Source organism: Plecotus auritus (assembly GCF_963455305.1).
Source record: "Plecotus auritus genome assembly, chromosome: 11".
NCBI lineage: Eukaryota > Metazoa > Chordata > Mammalia > Chiroptera > Vespertilionidae > Plecotus > Plecotus auritus.
Window position 1 is genome coordinate 829,839 of NC_137777.1, and position 14,728 is coordinate 844,566.

General features: G+C 70.1%; 1 protein-coding gene across 3 annotated transcripts; it reads right to left on the reverse strand.

Moving 5' to 3' along the window:
• Positions 1-1,545: 1,545 nt before the first annotated feature.
• On the reverse strand, positions 1,546-14,728 carry RHPN1 (rhophilin Rho GTPase binding protein 1). 3 transcript variants are annotated; one of them, XM_080646546.1, is made up of 15 exons: positions 14,558-14,728; positions 10,634-10,749; positions 10,092-10,157; positions 9,788-9,863; positions 9,219-9,296; positions 8,695-8,819; positions 8,424-8,590; positions 8,078-8,271; positions 7,518-7,674; positions 7,304-7,426; positions 6,767-6,961; positions 6,268-6,344; positions 6,003-6,149; positions 5,764-5,925; positions 1,546-5,607 (listed from the first exon to the last, which is right to left on the reverse strand). In XM_080646546.1, the coding sequence occupies exons 1-15, from the start codon at positions 14,636-14,638 to the stop codon at positions 5,449-5,451; spliced, it is 1,923 nt and encodes a 640-aa protein (XP_080502672.1). In that variant the 5' UTR covers positions 14,639-14,728; the 3' UTR covers positions 1,546-5,448. The 3 variants fall into 3 exon arrangements, with proteins under 3 accessions (XP_080502672.1, XP_080502671.1, XP_080502673.1); XM_080646545.1 differs by having other exon boundaries at positions 10,092-10,220; XM_080646547.1 differs by lacking the exon at positions 6,003-6,149 and having other exon boundaries at positions 5,764-5,877; positions 10,092-10,220.

Below are 14,728 nucleotides of genomic sequence, written 5' to 3' on the forward strand. Positions count from 1 at the left end.
TCCTGCCTCCACGCTGCCATTCCTGTCACCACCGCGGCCCCCACCACACCAGCCCCTCTGCCCCGCCGTCTGCCCAGCTTCACCTGCCTCACTGCGACCGTCTACCCGGCCCTGGCCTCTGGGCAGGGGAGCCTCAGGGCTGGGGCCTCCGGGTCTGGGGTGGGGGGGGGAGGCTGGGGGTGGGGGGGGGCGGCAGGTGTCAGTCTCAGATGTAAACACCGCGGGTAATGAATGGCCGCGGGGGCGGGGACTGACCGGCTGTGGAGCCACTGCCCGCTGGCGGCCGGCGCATTATGAAGGCTAATGGATTTTTGAAGCTAGATTGATTTTTCATTAATTTGGTAAAAATCTTTTCCTCTCCCCTATAATTCTGTCTTAAAACGCTCCCCCTGACAGCTCGATAAGTCACTCCGGCCTTAATGCACGTCTGGCTCACCCTCTGGGGTGGGGCGGGGGCTGGAGCGGGGGCTGGAGGGCCTCTTCAGGTAAACGCTGCCTTCGGCCAGGCCCCCCGCCCCCCCTGGCCCCTGGGAACACAGCCCAGCCTCCAGGGCCGAGGCAGCTGGAGACCAAGAAGAAGCTGAGGCTGGGGGGACCCCCCTCCCAGTGCCCGCTGCCCAGGCCTCCGGGCCAGCCTGCTCCCCCAGCTCCGGCCCCGGGCCTGGGAGGGTTTCCCCGCAGCCAGACCAGCAGGGCCCTGACCCCCTGGGCCCCACGCCCACCTCCACCCTCCAGAGGCCTCAGGCCCAGAGCCAGCCCACAGCTCCAGCCCTCACCTCTCAGAAGGGATGGCTCTGGGGGGGAGGTGGGGACACACTGACCCCTTTCTCTGCCTCCTCCCCTCCTCCCTCCTCCACTCTTCTCCCCTCTGCCCCCCGCAGCCCGGCCTCTGCTCCCTGGACATGGCTCAGCGTCTGTCCCATTCCAGGCTTTTCTCCTTGAGAGTCCTCTCCCAGACTTTACTTGGGGTCTCCAGACTGCTCCCCGCCAGCAGCTCCCTGGACGATGCCACCGGAGGCTCTGGGATGGGGGAGGGGGCAGAGGGGCAGGTGGGGTCAGCCTCCGGCCAGACAACCCCGAAATCCAGGTGCTCAGGCCACTGGCTCCAGGGGCCCAGCCACGTGCCTCGGAATCTGGGGGCGGGCAGCCTTCCCATGTGGGTGCTTCTCTCGGCCGCCGGGGCTGAGCCCCCCACTCCTCCACCCTGAGGTCCCGAAGGTCACGTCCATCCTGCAGAAGGGACACTGAGGCCAGCCGCACGGCCGTGGGGGGGCCGTACTGTTTCCAGCCGCTGTGCCAGCCAGTGACCTCCCCCGGCTCCCGGCCTCCCGGCCTGGCCCCCCCCCCAGGGTGCTTGGCTCCAACCACCTGGCCTTCCCAAGGCCCTTCCTGTCCTGTCCTGTCCCGTCTCCTACAGTGACGGGTGTCGGTGGGTTCAGGGCCTGCGGGGTAATCCGGGAGGACCTCACCCTGGTTCTTAATTACATGTGTAAAAACTCTTTTTCTTTCTTTTTTTAAAATATATTTTATTGATTTTTTACAGAGAGGAAGGGAGAGGGATAGAGTTAGAAACATCGATGAGAGAGAAACATCAATCAGCTGCCTCCTGCACACCCCCCACTGGGGATGTGCCCGCAACCAAGGTACATGCCCTTGACCGGAATCGAACCCGGGACCCTTCAGTCCGCAGGCTGACGCTCTATCCACTGAGCCACACCGGTTAGGGCCCCTTTTTCCTTTTTCTACGAAACATATTTTTATTGATTTCAGGGAGGGAGGGAGGGATAGAAACATCAGTGAGGAGAATCACTGACCGGCTGCCTCCTGCACGTCCCACACTGGGGATCGAGCCCAAACCCGGGCCTGTGCCCCGACTGGGAATCAAACCCTGACCTCCTGGTTCATAGGTCTACCCTCAACCACTGAGCCACGCCAGCTGGACCAAAGTCCTTTTTTCCAAACAAGGAGACAGTCACAGGTTCCCGGTGGCCGAATCTCTGGGGCCCGCATTGAACCCCCACTCTCTGGCCTCACCTCGGGCTGGCTCCCCAGCAGGGCCTCCCATTCCCTCCTAGGCGCCCCATCTCTGGGTCCCCAGGGCCCGGGGGTCCCCCTGGCTGGCCCTCAGGTGGCCGTGCAGCTTTGGGGCATCTCAGCCCCTCGGGTCCCCAGTGCCCTGTCCTGAGGGTTCAGCCAGGGGCAGACACCTGGGCACGGAAGGTCGACTGAGGCCTCGGAGGTTGGAGGGACCCGGGCTGGGCAGCAGGGGAGGAGATGGGGAGCCAGGGTTGAGGGGTCAGGGGAGTAAGGGGGGTGGAAGCCTGGAGGAGAGTGAACTGGGAGGGGACAAGGGGCAGAGGAAAGCTGGGAAGGGACCCCTCCAGGTGCGCCCCCTCCACGCTGCGCCCTGGCCCCGCCCTCTGGCTCCTGGGCCTCCTCCACGCTCCTCCTCACATCCATCCCTGCGCCAGGCTCGCTGCTGACCCAGCGAAACGGGGTTCGCCTTCCCTCCGCGCAGTTTCCTGTTGGCGAAGCAGAAAGGCTGGCGGTGCGCTCGCACCCGTTCCTCCGGCCGGGGGGGTGGGGAGCCGCTCTGCAGTCAGCCGCGCCTGTGAGGGCCACCGCTTCCGGGTAGCTCAGGGCGCACCGGGGACCCCGCCTGCGGCCCCTGCACCTCCCGCTCCGCACTGGGCCCCGGGGGCCAGGCGGTGTCTGCTGCCGCCTCCGCGCAAGGCTCCCGCGTGGAGCTGGTGGATGAGCCGATGAGCCCGGCCGTGACACAGGGACACACGGTGACGTGGCCCGGCCAGAAAAGGGAGGCTGAGCCCCGGACATGAGGCGGCCGAGTCCGGGGAAGGTTGAGGGGTGCCAGCCGGGAACCAAGAGGCGCAGAGAGCGAGGGGGCAGGAGCCAGGCTGGAGGTCCGGTGTGGGGCAGACGCCTGGGGGAGGCAGACTCTAACGCAGCGGAGCGCAGTGGTGGCCCCGCGGCGCACACCCATCTCCACACACGCCCCCCACGCGTGCACACCCTGAGCCGGCCCGGCCAAGGCGGCCCCGCCACTCGGAAAAGACCTTGTCCCTCGCCCAGGCTGGACGGGCCCCCACCCGGGCGCACAGGGCAGGCACTGAGCCACCCTGAGCCCCTGGCAGGGAGCACCCAGCGGGCCAGCGCAAGGCTGCCGCCCTCCCCTCCCAGTCCTGGTCCCCGGGGGGCACAGCATTGCTCCCCGGGTGGGGGGTGCAGGCCATGACTGACCTGGGGTGAAGCTGTGGGTCCGGCCAGGCCAGAGCCATGCCCTGGACCTCATCCCTAGACCGCCTGGAGCGAGGCCGGTGTGCGGGGCAGGGGAGGGGCTGAGGGAGGGGGGGGGGGCCACCTTGCGGGGGGCCTCCCTGACAGCCTGGTGCAAAGCAAGAGGCAGGCGGGGCTCCGGACCCCAGCTCTCCCCAGCGGAGCGCTCTGGGCAGGAGGGGTCACCGGTTCTCCGCAGGGACTGCAGCCTGCCGTCCCCGATTAGCAGGTACCGGCCTCCTTGACGCAGTTTTATTAACCAAACTAATTCCTGCGGAGGTGACCTTGGCCGGTTCTGCTGAGAGGCAGGTGGGTCGCCGAGAAACACACCTGTACCCCGCCGCGCGCCCCCCCCCCCACCGGGACCCTGAAGGCGGCACTAACGCGGGAGGGAGGCGGTGGGCGCGCCGGGCTGCACAGGCTGCTCCTGTTTGGGAACCCCACAAGGAGGAGGGAGGGGGGAGGGGGGAGGAGGGAGGAGGGAGGAGAGAGGTGGGAGGTGGAGAGGCGGCCCTGGTCTGCAGGGGGTCCTCCGCCGCCCGCCCCGCCCCTGCAGATCACGCATCCGCGCCGCAGGAGCAGGCGGCGGCTGCCCCCTGGTGGCCACAGGGATCCCTGACCAGCCGGCCCCCAACCCCCTCTGCCCGGTGGCATCTGGGGCCAGCCACCCCTCCTCCGCCCACACAGCCCTTCTCCCCCTTTCCCCTTTTTAAATCCTCACCCCAGGATATGTGTATTTTTTTAGAATTGACTTTTAGAGAGAGGAAGAGGGAAACATCAATGTGAGAAACACGGATTGGCTGTTAGGGGCCCCAACCAGGGATCAAACCCACAGTCTAGGTATGTGCCCTGGGGGTCAAACTGGCAACCTTTTGCTGCACTGAGCGCGCCCCAACCAGCTGAGCCACCCACCATCCTCAGCCAGCCACCCCACTGCCATCTCCCCCTGGACGGAGGCCGAGCTCCCTGCCGCCCTAACCACTGAGCCCTCACCTCTACTGCAGTGGAGGCCATGCCGGAGTGGCTCAGCGGCTGAGCATCAACCAGTGAACCAGGAGGTCCCGGTCGGACTCTCCGTCAGGGCTCATGCCCGGGGCAGGTGCCTGCTGACGGCCTCGGGGGCCGTCTCCTTGTGTGCACACAGCTTGGGGACACTGAGGCCTCGGTCTGAGGTGCCCAGCCAGTGCCGAGGGGAGGGGTGAGCACGGAACCGAGGGGCTGGGCTGGCAGGGGCACCCCTCGGTGCTGGGCCCAAGCCCGAGGGTGAGGTGGCCTCAGGCAGGTTCCAAGTGGGCCAGCAGCCCAGGAGCCCAGGCAGGGCTTCAGCACGGGGCCAGGACGAGGGGCGCAGGGGGGCTGGGAGGGGAGTGGGGGACACTGGGCAGCAGTGAGGGGCTGTATGAGACCCAGGCCCTGACACAAAGAGGGAGCGTGTCAGGATGAGGGGCCTGGAAGAGAAGCAGGGAGGGTCCCTGTTCTGTGCGCGCAGAGGGGACACAGCAGGTGTTGCTGGGGCATCGTGACTGGGACCCCACCCCGAGGGAAGGCGTGCTGAGGCCACCCCGGCTGCTGTGTGGAGGGCAGGGAGGGGCTGAGCCTGGCCTTGGCTGTGAGTGCCTGGAAGGTGAAGGGGTGCCCGGCAGGTGTCCTGCGGGCCAGGCAAAGCTTGGCTCCGGGTGGACCCAGCCCTGAGGGAGGGTGTGGACAGGGCAGGGCATGGTGGGGCAGGAGGGAGACAGGCCAGCTGAGGGGCCCTGGGAGGCCACCACGGGGGAGTGAGAGGACCCAGCTGCAGGGACCCACTGCTGACCCCCCCCCCCCCCCCCGTAGAGGTGGCTCCTTCAGCTCAAAGATGAGGCTAGACCCCCACCCCACCTGGGAGCAGCCCTCCTTGGGCCAGGCCCCGGTGAGTGACATTTCCCGTGAGTGGGGTGCAGGGCCGTCCCCACACTGGGCTGACACGCCTCATCTGACACCGTCATTAATGGCAGTGTGGGCACTGGGCAGGGCAGCGAACTGTCTACAAGGTCCTCCGGGGTTCGGGGAGGGCACGATGGGGTCCCCGCTCCCAGCCAGCTGGAGGCCAGGCTGGGCCAAGCCGTGGGGAGCCCGCCCCTCACGCCTCCTCAGGCAACCAGGGGTGAGGCGAGCAGCTCAGGGCTGGGGGGCCGGGGACAGCCGCGCCCCCGTCTTGCCCCTCTTGGCCTTGCGGCTCCAGCCGAGCAGGGGCCTGGGGCTGCCTCTGGTGGGCGCAGACTCCCAGCCGCGCTCCTGGTTCCTCAGAAGCCCCCGCAGGGCTGGCCGGCGGTCCCCCTGCGGCGGGAGAATGCACAGCGGTCAGCGGACGGGCGTGGCCACCAGCGGAGGAGGGGGGAGTGTGGGGCACGTTGGGGGTCCCCCCAGGGTGGGCTGGGCCTCAGGCAGGGCTGGGGCTGCTGCGTGGAGGCCCCCAGCGAGGGCGGGGCTCACCGTGCTGGGCGGCTCGGCGCTGGGCAGCAGGGTGGCCACCTGCAGGCTCACGCCCTCCTCGCCCACGCCCTTCAGCCGGGCCACCACCTCCGCGTGCTTCCACCACCTGCACGGCTGCCCGCCCACGGACACGATGTAGTCACCCTCCTGGAGGCCGGCTGCCTGCGGGGGCAGGGCATTGCGGTCCGCGTCCCAGCAGACAGCGTGCCCCCCAGCCCCGCGTCCTCCCCCAGCCTTACCGCGGCGTGGCCCCCGGGGATCACGGCGGCGATGAGCACCGGCGAGTCTCCCCGCAGCGTGAAGCCAAAGCCGCCCTCCCCTCGGGTCACGTGCACGGGGCCCACCAGCCGCCAGCGGTTCTTGGCTGAGAACACGGACAGGGGCCCCTGGGGGCACCCCCAGGTCAGAGGCCTGGCCTGTAGCACCCCACCCAAGCTGTACATCCTGGGGCAGAAACTAGGGGGTGCCGGCAGGGCTGGGCCGCGAAGGCGGGAAGGCGCTCACCAGGCGGTGGAAAATGTCAGCCACCTTCACCTGCGAGAAGCTGGGGGCCCTGACCTCCGGCCTCTGGTACGTCTTGGCTGAAAGGGCAAAGGTGAACGGGGGGCAGGGCTAAGCCCACGGCTCACGGCCCCGAGAACACGGCTGGATGCGGCTCAGCCACACACAGTGGGCGACAAGCGTCCCTCTCCGACATCGGGGGCCTGGCTGCACCCCCACTGGTGGGAGGAGCCGCGGGGGTTCCCTCCCAGGTCACACACGGGCCTGAGGGGGTCTGCCTCCCAGGGGCAGCTCCCGGCAGAGCCAGGTGCGGGGCGGGGACCGAGCAGGGGCGGCAGCGTGGGTGCCCTCCAGCGCCCTGCTTCTCGGCTCGGTTGTGGGCGTGGAAGCTGACGCCTTCATCCCAGCAGGGGCAGGGCTCCCGCCCCGCCGCCACGCCCAGGACACACCCGCCCCGCCCCGCCCCCACGCCCAGGACACACCCACCCACGGCGCTGCTCACGCGGGATGTCGGGGGCCTCGGGGGCCTCGAAGAAGTCGTCCTCCAGGTCCAGCTCCGAGTACTTGGCCAGCGAGCGCCGCAGCGCCTGGGCCAGCACCGCCTGCAGTGGGTCCAGGCGGCGCAGGGCGCGGCCCACGGCATGCAGCCTCAGCGCCGCCTCCTGCCCCAGGATGGCACGCCTCAGGTGGGCCTTGCCTGCACAGACGCGGGGACAGCGCACATCGCACAGCCCCCCGCGCCCCAGCCCCCCCGGCCCCCGCCGGGATGGGACAGGGGAGCTGCCGGGTGAACGCTGGGCCCGGAAAAGCCGCCCACGTGTGCCCCTCCTGCCCTGGGCATCACCCACCAGTGGGGGGTGGGGGGCATCCAGGAGGCAGGCTGGCTACCCCACCCGCCAACTTTGGGGTACCAGGCGTGCCCAGAAGGAGTGACCTATGAAGGGCAGAGTAGGGTGGGGTGGCCCCCGGGGATCATTCCCCCCCCCTCCCCCCCCCCCCCCGCCCCGCAGGGCCCCGCCCTCTCCCGCAGCCGCCTCACCCAGCTTCCTGCGCTCCTCCGGCTCCTGCGGCAGTGCCAGTGCGGGGCGCTGGGGCTCAGGGCGGTCCAGGGGCTCCAGGAAGACCTCCTGCTCCCGCACCAGGAGCTCCGCCTCGGCCGCCACTGGGGTCAGAGAGGGCCATGAGCCCCTGCTGTGAGGCCTCCCCCCGCACGCACGGTCTCCCGGGCACGCAGCGCTGGGTGGGGCACTCACCGGGGCCGCCACAGAGGGCCGTGGCCATGTGGAAGTGCGCCAGGGCGCGGAAGTGCTCGGCCTTGACCATCACCAGCGTGGTCCAGGCGAAGGGCACGTAGTCTCGGACAGGCGGCTGGGCCATGGCCCGGCGCACCTGCTCATACTCGGCTGCCACCTGCCAGGGCCAGGGCAGGACAGTCCGCGCCCGGCCCAGCCAGGGCCCCCCCCCCCCGCCCCCGCAGCCTCAGCCTCGCCTCCCCACCTGGGGACCAGCCTCCACCGGCCCTGGCCCACGTGGGTCCCAGCAGCCCCCCCCCCGCCCCCCCTCACCCCGCCCCCGCGGCCTACACGGGACCCAACTTGGGGTCTGTGCCCCCAGTTCCTGTTCTGGTTAGTGCCGTCCCAGAGCCGGACTCAGGACCTTGGGTCCCGACCAGCCCTCCAGGGACCAGGGACCAATAGGAGACGCAGCCTCCGTACACCGCCCAGGCCCCCTGCTCACCCAGCTGGCAGCTGGGCCAGGCGGGGGCCCAAGGTGCTTGTTCGGGTCTCGCTTGGGACAGGGTGCCCGTCCTCACCTGGGCGGCCTCCTGCGCCAGGCGCAGCTGGGCCAGGCAGTCGTGGGGGGCGGCGGGGGCCGGGAGCGAGAGGCCCTCGAAGACACACTCCTGGGCCTGGGCGGTCATGAGCTGCTCCAGCACGCAGAGCGAGGCCGGGCTCATGTCGGGGCTCGGCGCCTGCGAGAACTTCTCCCGCAGGAGGCTGAAGGCGCCTGCAAAGGCGGTGCTCACAGCGCAGGCAGGGCTGCCCGCACCCCTCAGCCCTGAGCACCCCACACGGGTACAGGCTTAGCCCCTCTCGCTGGGGGTCCGTCCTACCCACCCCCAGCTCTGGCCCCCGAGAACGGCCGGCTCCTGCCCTCACCTGCGGCCCTCTGAAAGGCCTCGGCTGCGCAGCTGGCGCCCCCGGGGCAGGTGCGGTCCTGGCGCGCCCCGATCTGGGTGTGCAGCGCCCCGATGTTGAAGAGCACGCTGCCCTTCTCGAACGCCAGCGACCGCTGCTGGGCCGGGACCCCCGTGAGCGAGTCGTACCTGCGGGGCCGGGTCAGGCTGGGTGGAGTTCCGAGGCAACAACCCGGAAGACTGAGCAACGGGGTGCAGGCAGGGGAGGCCCCGGGGCCCCCACGCGGCCCTACCAGTGGAAGAGCAGCCCCAGACCCCGGGCGGGGCTGACGAAGCGAGCGTCCAGGAGGCAGAGCTGGTTGTAGTAGGACATGAGCAGCTCCAGGCCGGCCTCGCTCCTGCTGGGCGTCCGCATGGCCTGCGGGAGGGAGCAGCTGACCCACCCTCCGGGCCCATCCCCGCGAGCACCCCACCCCGAGAGCCTCCTGGGCCATCACAGCCCAGGGGAGCAGCCGGGTCGGGAGCGGACGGGGTCACACTGGGCATCCGTCCTTCCTGGGCTGTCGTGGGCCTCACATTCGCCCCAGGAGCCTGAGGGGCCCGGGAGGGACAGGCAGGGCCCCTGGGAGGGGACAGGCAGGGGGCAGCCGTCCCTGAGGGGAGTGCCCGGGTGCAGGGCGCTGGCAGGCATCGGAGCCCAGCAGCCATCCCCACTGCCCGAGGCTAGTCCACAGTGAGCCCCATTGTGCTGCCAGGACTGAGCCCCAGGGGTAGACTGGGTGTGGCCGGTCTCCCTGTGGGTGGGCGGGGCCCCTACCTGCCGCAGGTTGGACAGCTCCCTGATCTCCGCCTCATAGGTGGTGCCATCCTCTCCAAAGTGCCCAGAGATCAGCTCCTGGGGGGAGGGGGGGCGGGCACTGGCCTTCCCTGGAGTCTCCCAGCCAGCCCCACATCGGGGAGACCCAGAGTGGGGGGAGGCCCCGCCCCCGAGAAGTGCCGCCCGGGTCCTCGCCTCTGGCCACCCCTCATTGCGAGACTCTGCGCTGTTTCTGCTCGAGTTACTGTGCTAAACCCTGGGTGGCAGGGACCGCAGGCCACACGGGCCTGCCGGGCAGTGGCCATCTGGACAGGACAGCCCGGCTCCTGAGCCCCCACAAGACTGGGACCAGTCGGTTCTCACCACAGGCACTGGCAGTGGGACCCTCAGAGCGAGAGTTGGGGACCCTGGGGCTCTCCTCCAAAGCCTCCCAGTCAGAACCCCAAGCTGGGGGAGGGGGCATCCCCAGGCCAGACGCTGCCCCGCGGGCCTGTTTCCCGTCCGTCCAAAGAGACGGCCGGACGGGGAAGCCTCCATGACCCCCGGCCCGGCCCGCAGGCCGCACTCACCCTCAGGGCTGTGGACCAGTCCAGCTCCTGGGTCTCCTTCAGCCCCAGGGGGATCAGGGGGACGGCGATGCCTCCACTGGAACCAGAACAGTGGTGCCGACCCTGAGGCTGGCCCGGCGTGCCCCTCACTCCCCGCGGGACACCACACACCTCCCCCCGACTCCGAGAGGCATCCTTGCACACCCACACACGCCACACAGGGCTGCCCCAGGTCACGTGCCTCGCACACTGCACGTACACACACACACACACACACACACACACACACACACACACACACACACACACATATATGCACGCGCACCTCCCGGGCCCGTCCGTGTCCCCGCCGCAGTCCAGCTCCTCCAGCTCCTCCTTCAGCAGCTGCAGGCTGGAGTTGACGTAGCTCAGCTCCAGGGCCACGGTCTCCCTGACGCGGGTGTTGCTGGTGGCTCTGGGAAGGCCGGGCCGAGGTGAAGGCCAGCCCTGGGGGCGGGCCACAGGCCTGGGCCACGCTGCAGCCTCGCCAGCCCCCGCTCCAGAGCCCACTCCTGGGGCAGCAGCGGGTCCAGGGCCACGAGGTGGTCCCCTTTCCCGAGTCGCCTGAGGCTTGTGCCAATTCCTGCCCCCGCGAGCAGCTCCTGGCTGTCCCACGGCCTCCAGGGCACAGCCGCCTCCCCCAGGCGCAGGCCATGCCCCCTGCCGACACTCGGAACCCACTTCCCAGGGCGGGCGGGGCAGACCGCCGTGCTGCATCTGGGTGCCCACAGAGGGGCCAGGGATGGGCCAGGAGAGCAGGCACTGCCCGGGGCACGCCCTGCCCTCTGCCCGCGGGGCCCGCTGCCTGAGGCCCGTGGCCGTCCGCACCTGTACAGGTTCTCGGCGCCCGCCCGCATCCGGAGCTCCTTGCTGATCTGCTGGTGGACGCGGGCCCTGCGGCTCTGCAGGCGGCCTCGCTGCATCTGCGCCAGGGGGTCGCCGCCCTGCACGGAGGCCACGGGTCACAGGCTCAGCACCCCTGAGGCCGGGCCAGGGGTCTCCTGCCCGTGCGGCAGGGCGTGAGCCGGCCCACCTGGCATGGAGCCGGGGCTCAGAGGGTGATGCCAGGAGGAAGGCAGGGGGCCGGGGGGACACGGTGGATGTGGGACACGGCTGGGCTGATTGGGGCCCGGCAGCAGCGTGACGGGGCTCTGGTCTCGGCCCAGCCTGGACACCCACCCCCTCTGGGAGCCCCGGGCAGGAGGCAGCCAACTGCTCACCACGCAGCCTCTGGACTTCTCACCCGTAGCCCCACTCACACCATTTCCCTAGCACCGTTAGCCGGGAGGGGTGCCGGGGGACAGAGACCGAGGCCTGGAGGCTGGCTCTCGGGCCCCCCCTCCAAGCGGCGCGCGGCCCCTGCACCTTGAGGCTCTGCTGGGCTCCGTTCCAGCTGATGACTCGTGGGGACCCTTTGGCATGCGCCCAAACCACAGGCCCAGGGTCGCTCGCTCACAGGCAGCAAGCCAGGCCTCCTGACTGCCCGCTGCCCGCCTGGGCTCCTCACGCTACGGGCAATGGTGCCAGCCTGCCCGCGTTTGGGGCCGCAGGTGAAGAGCGGGGCAGCTTAAAGCAGGGACGTGCGGACTCCTGTGAGGTGACAGCCAGGGCCACCACGCCTCCTCCTGGCCACACAGGGACCTCCTGCTTGGTCAGCCTCCAGCCAGGGGTCAGGAAGGACTCAGAACCACCTTCCCTGGTCGATGCCCACATGGGCACTCACTCCACCCGACCCGCAGGGGAATGAAGACAGTGCCTCTTGGGACGCCGCTGCTGCTGCAGGGGCCAGAGGGAGGATTTTCTCCTGCAGCGCTGCCTCGGCTTCCTGCTGTCTGCTGTCTCCCATTACCCCAGCATGTAGCGTGTTCTCGGCACGCCCCCCACGCACAGGCAGTGTCAGGCCTCCTGGGCCCCAGCTTGCCCCAGCACCTGGAGAGCGCCCCCTGAAAACGGCCTCTCCCCCCCCATAGCAAACGCTGCTGGCGCACAGCCACCTGGGCTTACGCCCAATGTGTCCAGACTCCAGTGTTCTCAACAGGGCAATCAGGGAAGACTTCTTGTAGGAGGAGGCACTCTTGTGAGACATGAAGGACAGGAGGCTGGGGAGAGGGGGCGTGTCCCTCCCAGAACTCGGGGAGAAAGAGCAGTGGTGGCGGGGACTCCCCTGGCGGGGTCCTGGGGCCGCATCTCTAGATGGGGTGGCTGGTCTCAGGATGGCACACCCCGCAGCGCCCACTGTGCAGGAGGCCTGGGGGGGGGGGGGGCGGCGGGCAGAGCCCAGGCTGCATCCCGCTCCCCTCCTCGTGAAGCTCTGACGGCCATGGCCGTCTGCCCGGGTAGGGGGTCCTGTGCTGGGCAGAGGCTGCAGGATCAGCAGGGCTGTCCTCACCAACACGGGTCCTTTAGTCTCTGTGTCCAGGGCTCCCAGAGAGACGTACCGGGAGTGGGGACCCCAGCCTTCGAGCCGGGCCCACTCTGAGTTCTGGGGCACCCCTCATGACCTGGACCCTAACACTCCCACCAGGCCAGCGGCTGGAGCCCAGGGCGGTGGCGTGAGACGAAGCAACCGCCTGACCTCCGCGGCTGGACAGGCGGACGGAGCGCCCGCTCAGGACTGTCGCCCCTCCGGTGGAGCTGGGCCCGGGGTGAGGGGTCGGCTACGGGAAGGGGTGCAGGCGCCAGGTGACCAGCGTTCCCCGTCCGGAGCCCAGCCGGGGGGAGAGGGGTGGAGAACGGAGAGGCGACCCCCTTACACCCACGGCCGCGGCCCTGACACGACAGGACGGGCGCGCTGGCTGCCAGGAAGCCCTGGGCCTGCGGCCCCAGCAGCCCAGGAGGAAACACCCGGGGGGGGGGGGGGCGGGCAGTGGGACAGCTGGAGGACAGTTATGTCAGCACAAGCCGCGCTGGAACAAACAGCAGGGCCCCCGCCCTGCGCAGGCTCCCCGCTCCGCTGGTCCCCAGACAGAGGCCCTCACGCCTGGCAGACCAGCTTCCCCCCTCTGAGCCCTGGGGTCTGCCTGCGATGCCCAGCCTCCCCCCGCCCCCAGCCTCAGGGACCCCCCTCCCTCCCTTGGTCTCACCTGAACACAGAGGACCTGGACACCCCAAGGAGTGGGGCCCAGCATCCCGCCCTCCACCTCTGCCATCCCCCCAACACTGCTGCCAGGACACGGTGGCTGCAAGCACACACATGCCAGGTGGACCACAGACCAGGCCCCTCAGGCCAGCGGGTGACCCCCGCCCTTCCCCGCGCCCTCTCCGAGGCTCACTCGGGCACCGGTGGCCTCTGGGGCCTTCAGACGGGCCCCACTCCCAGAGCCCCTGCTAACTGGGCCCTTCACTGGTGTTGGGGCGTCCCCACTGGACACCAGGGCTGGGGGACCCACTGACACCCGCTCTCAGCACTCTTGGGGCAGAGACACCGCCCACACTGGCGTGGCTTTCCGGGGCATGGCTGGCGGCCCTGTCCTGACTCTGAGCACTGTCACCCGGACAGGGACCAGCCTTCCGCCAGCCCAGCAGCAGCGGGCAGGTGAGACCTTCCAGGGAGCAAGAGCCACTAGGGCAACAGAGGAGTGTGTGCAGGGTGCCATCCAGAGCCACCCAGGGCTGCGGTCCACCCCACCTCCCACCCAGCTCCCAGCCCAGGCCTCCTTGGGGACGGCGGGCTGCCCGCTGCTGGGTCAGCCCCGGGAGCAGGCTGGAAAGTTCCAGCGCCTTCCCAGGGTGCCTTGGGGCAGAGCGCCCTCGAGAACACCGTGTGTGAGTAGCCTCCCCGGCATTCCACCCGACACCACGTGCCAGGGCCCCCGCGGGAAGTGGGGTCACGAAGGGCAGTGCCCACGTTTGGGGGCCACTGCCCAGTGTGCTCCCCACACATAGTTGCCACCGCACCCGGCATCTCCTGGGGGTGAGGAGGGAGGGCCTGCCCCCCCTGGGGTCTGGTCAGCGTCACGTGGCTGGTAACCTGGGGCCCATGTCCCACCAGACACCCCCTTCGCCCCCTGGAGGCCCGGCCCCAGCCCACCGAAGCTGAACAGAGCAGCCTGACGTGGGGGAGGGAGGGCAGGCACCGCGGCGGGGACACCGGCGTCTGCTTCGGAGCGAGGCCGCCAGGGCAGCCCCTCTTCCCACACACGGGCAGGCCTCCACCCGCGGCCCTTCCGGCGCCTCCCCGGCGCTCCTGGGGCTGCCGGTCCACAGTCCACAGCCGGCGCCGGGGTTGGGGCTTCCCGGGCGGGTGTGCAGGGACGTGACCTCCCGCCCGTGAAGCTCTCCAGCCGTTTCCTGTGCCTGCGAGGCTGCAGCCAACACCGAGCCGGGTGCCCAGGGCGAAGCCGGAGCCCCGAGGGGGGCGGGAGGAAAGGTGCAACGGGCGGCGCGGGCTGTGCCCGACCGGAGCCCAGCACCTGCCGACCAGGGAGCCCGGGAAGCGGCGAGCTGGGATGGCGCTCTCCCCTTCCCGAGCCGCCCGGGAGGGGCCTCCGGCTACTTCCCGGACTTGATCCCGACCCGGCAAGAGCGGAACCAGCGCAGGCAATTATCGCGGGGTCCCCGGGCCTCAGTTTCCCCAACAGTGCGCCCAGCTTGCCTTTTGGGGAGAGCGAGGTGTGGATGGCGGCCACCTGGGAGTCTTCCTTGCATTGCGCTGGGACACGGGAGCAACGCCGCAGACCCAGCCCCGCGCCCGCCCGCTCCCGGCGCCCTCCTCCCGGCGCTCCCCCCACCCCCCACCCCGGGCGCGCCCACCTTGCGGACGCTGTCGGCCGCCTGCAGCCGGGTGCTCTCCTCGCCGGCGCCCGGGCCGTCTCGCCTCTCCTCCGGGATCATCGCCGCCCGCCGCTCGGGCCGCGCCCGCCTGGAAGCCGAGGCCCGCGTAGGTCCCTCCCAGGCGCCGCGTCGGGTCCCCCGCACTGTCCT

What these genes read in the sequence shown, in the direction of transcription:
- RHPN1 (XM_080646545.1), bottom strand. Translation starts at nt 14,638, where the DNA reads ATGATCCCGGAGGAGAGGCGAGACGGCCCGGGCGCCGGCGAGGAGAGC. An exon ending in GGCCTTTCAGAGGGCCGCAG is followed by an intron (nt 8,272 to 8,423) that starts GTGAGGGCAGGA and finishes CCGCCTTTGCAG; the next exon opens with GCGCCTTCAGCCTCCTGCGG. An exon ending in GGCCCTCTGTGGCGGCCCCG is followed by an intron (nt 7,427 to 7,517) that starts GTGAGTGCCCCA and finishes CTCTGACCCCAG; the next exon opens with TGGCGGCCGAGGCGGAGCTC.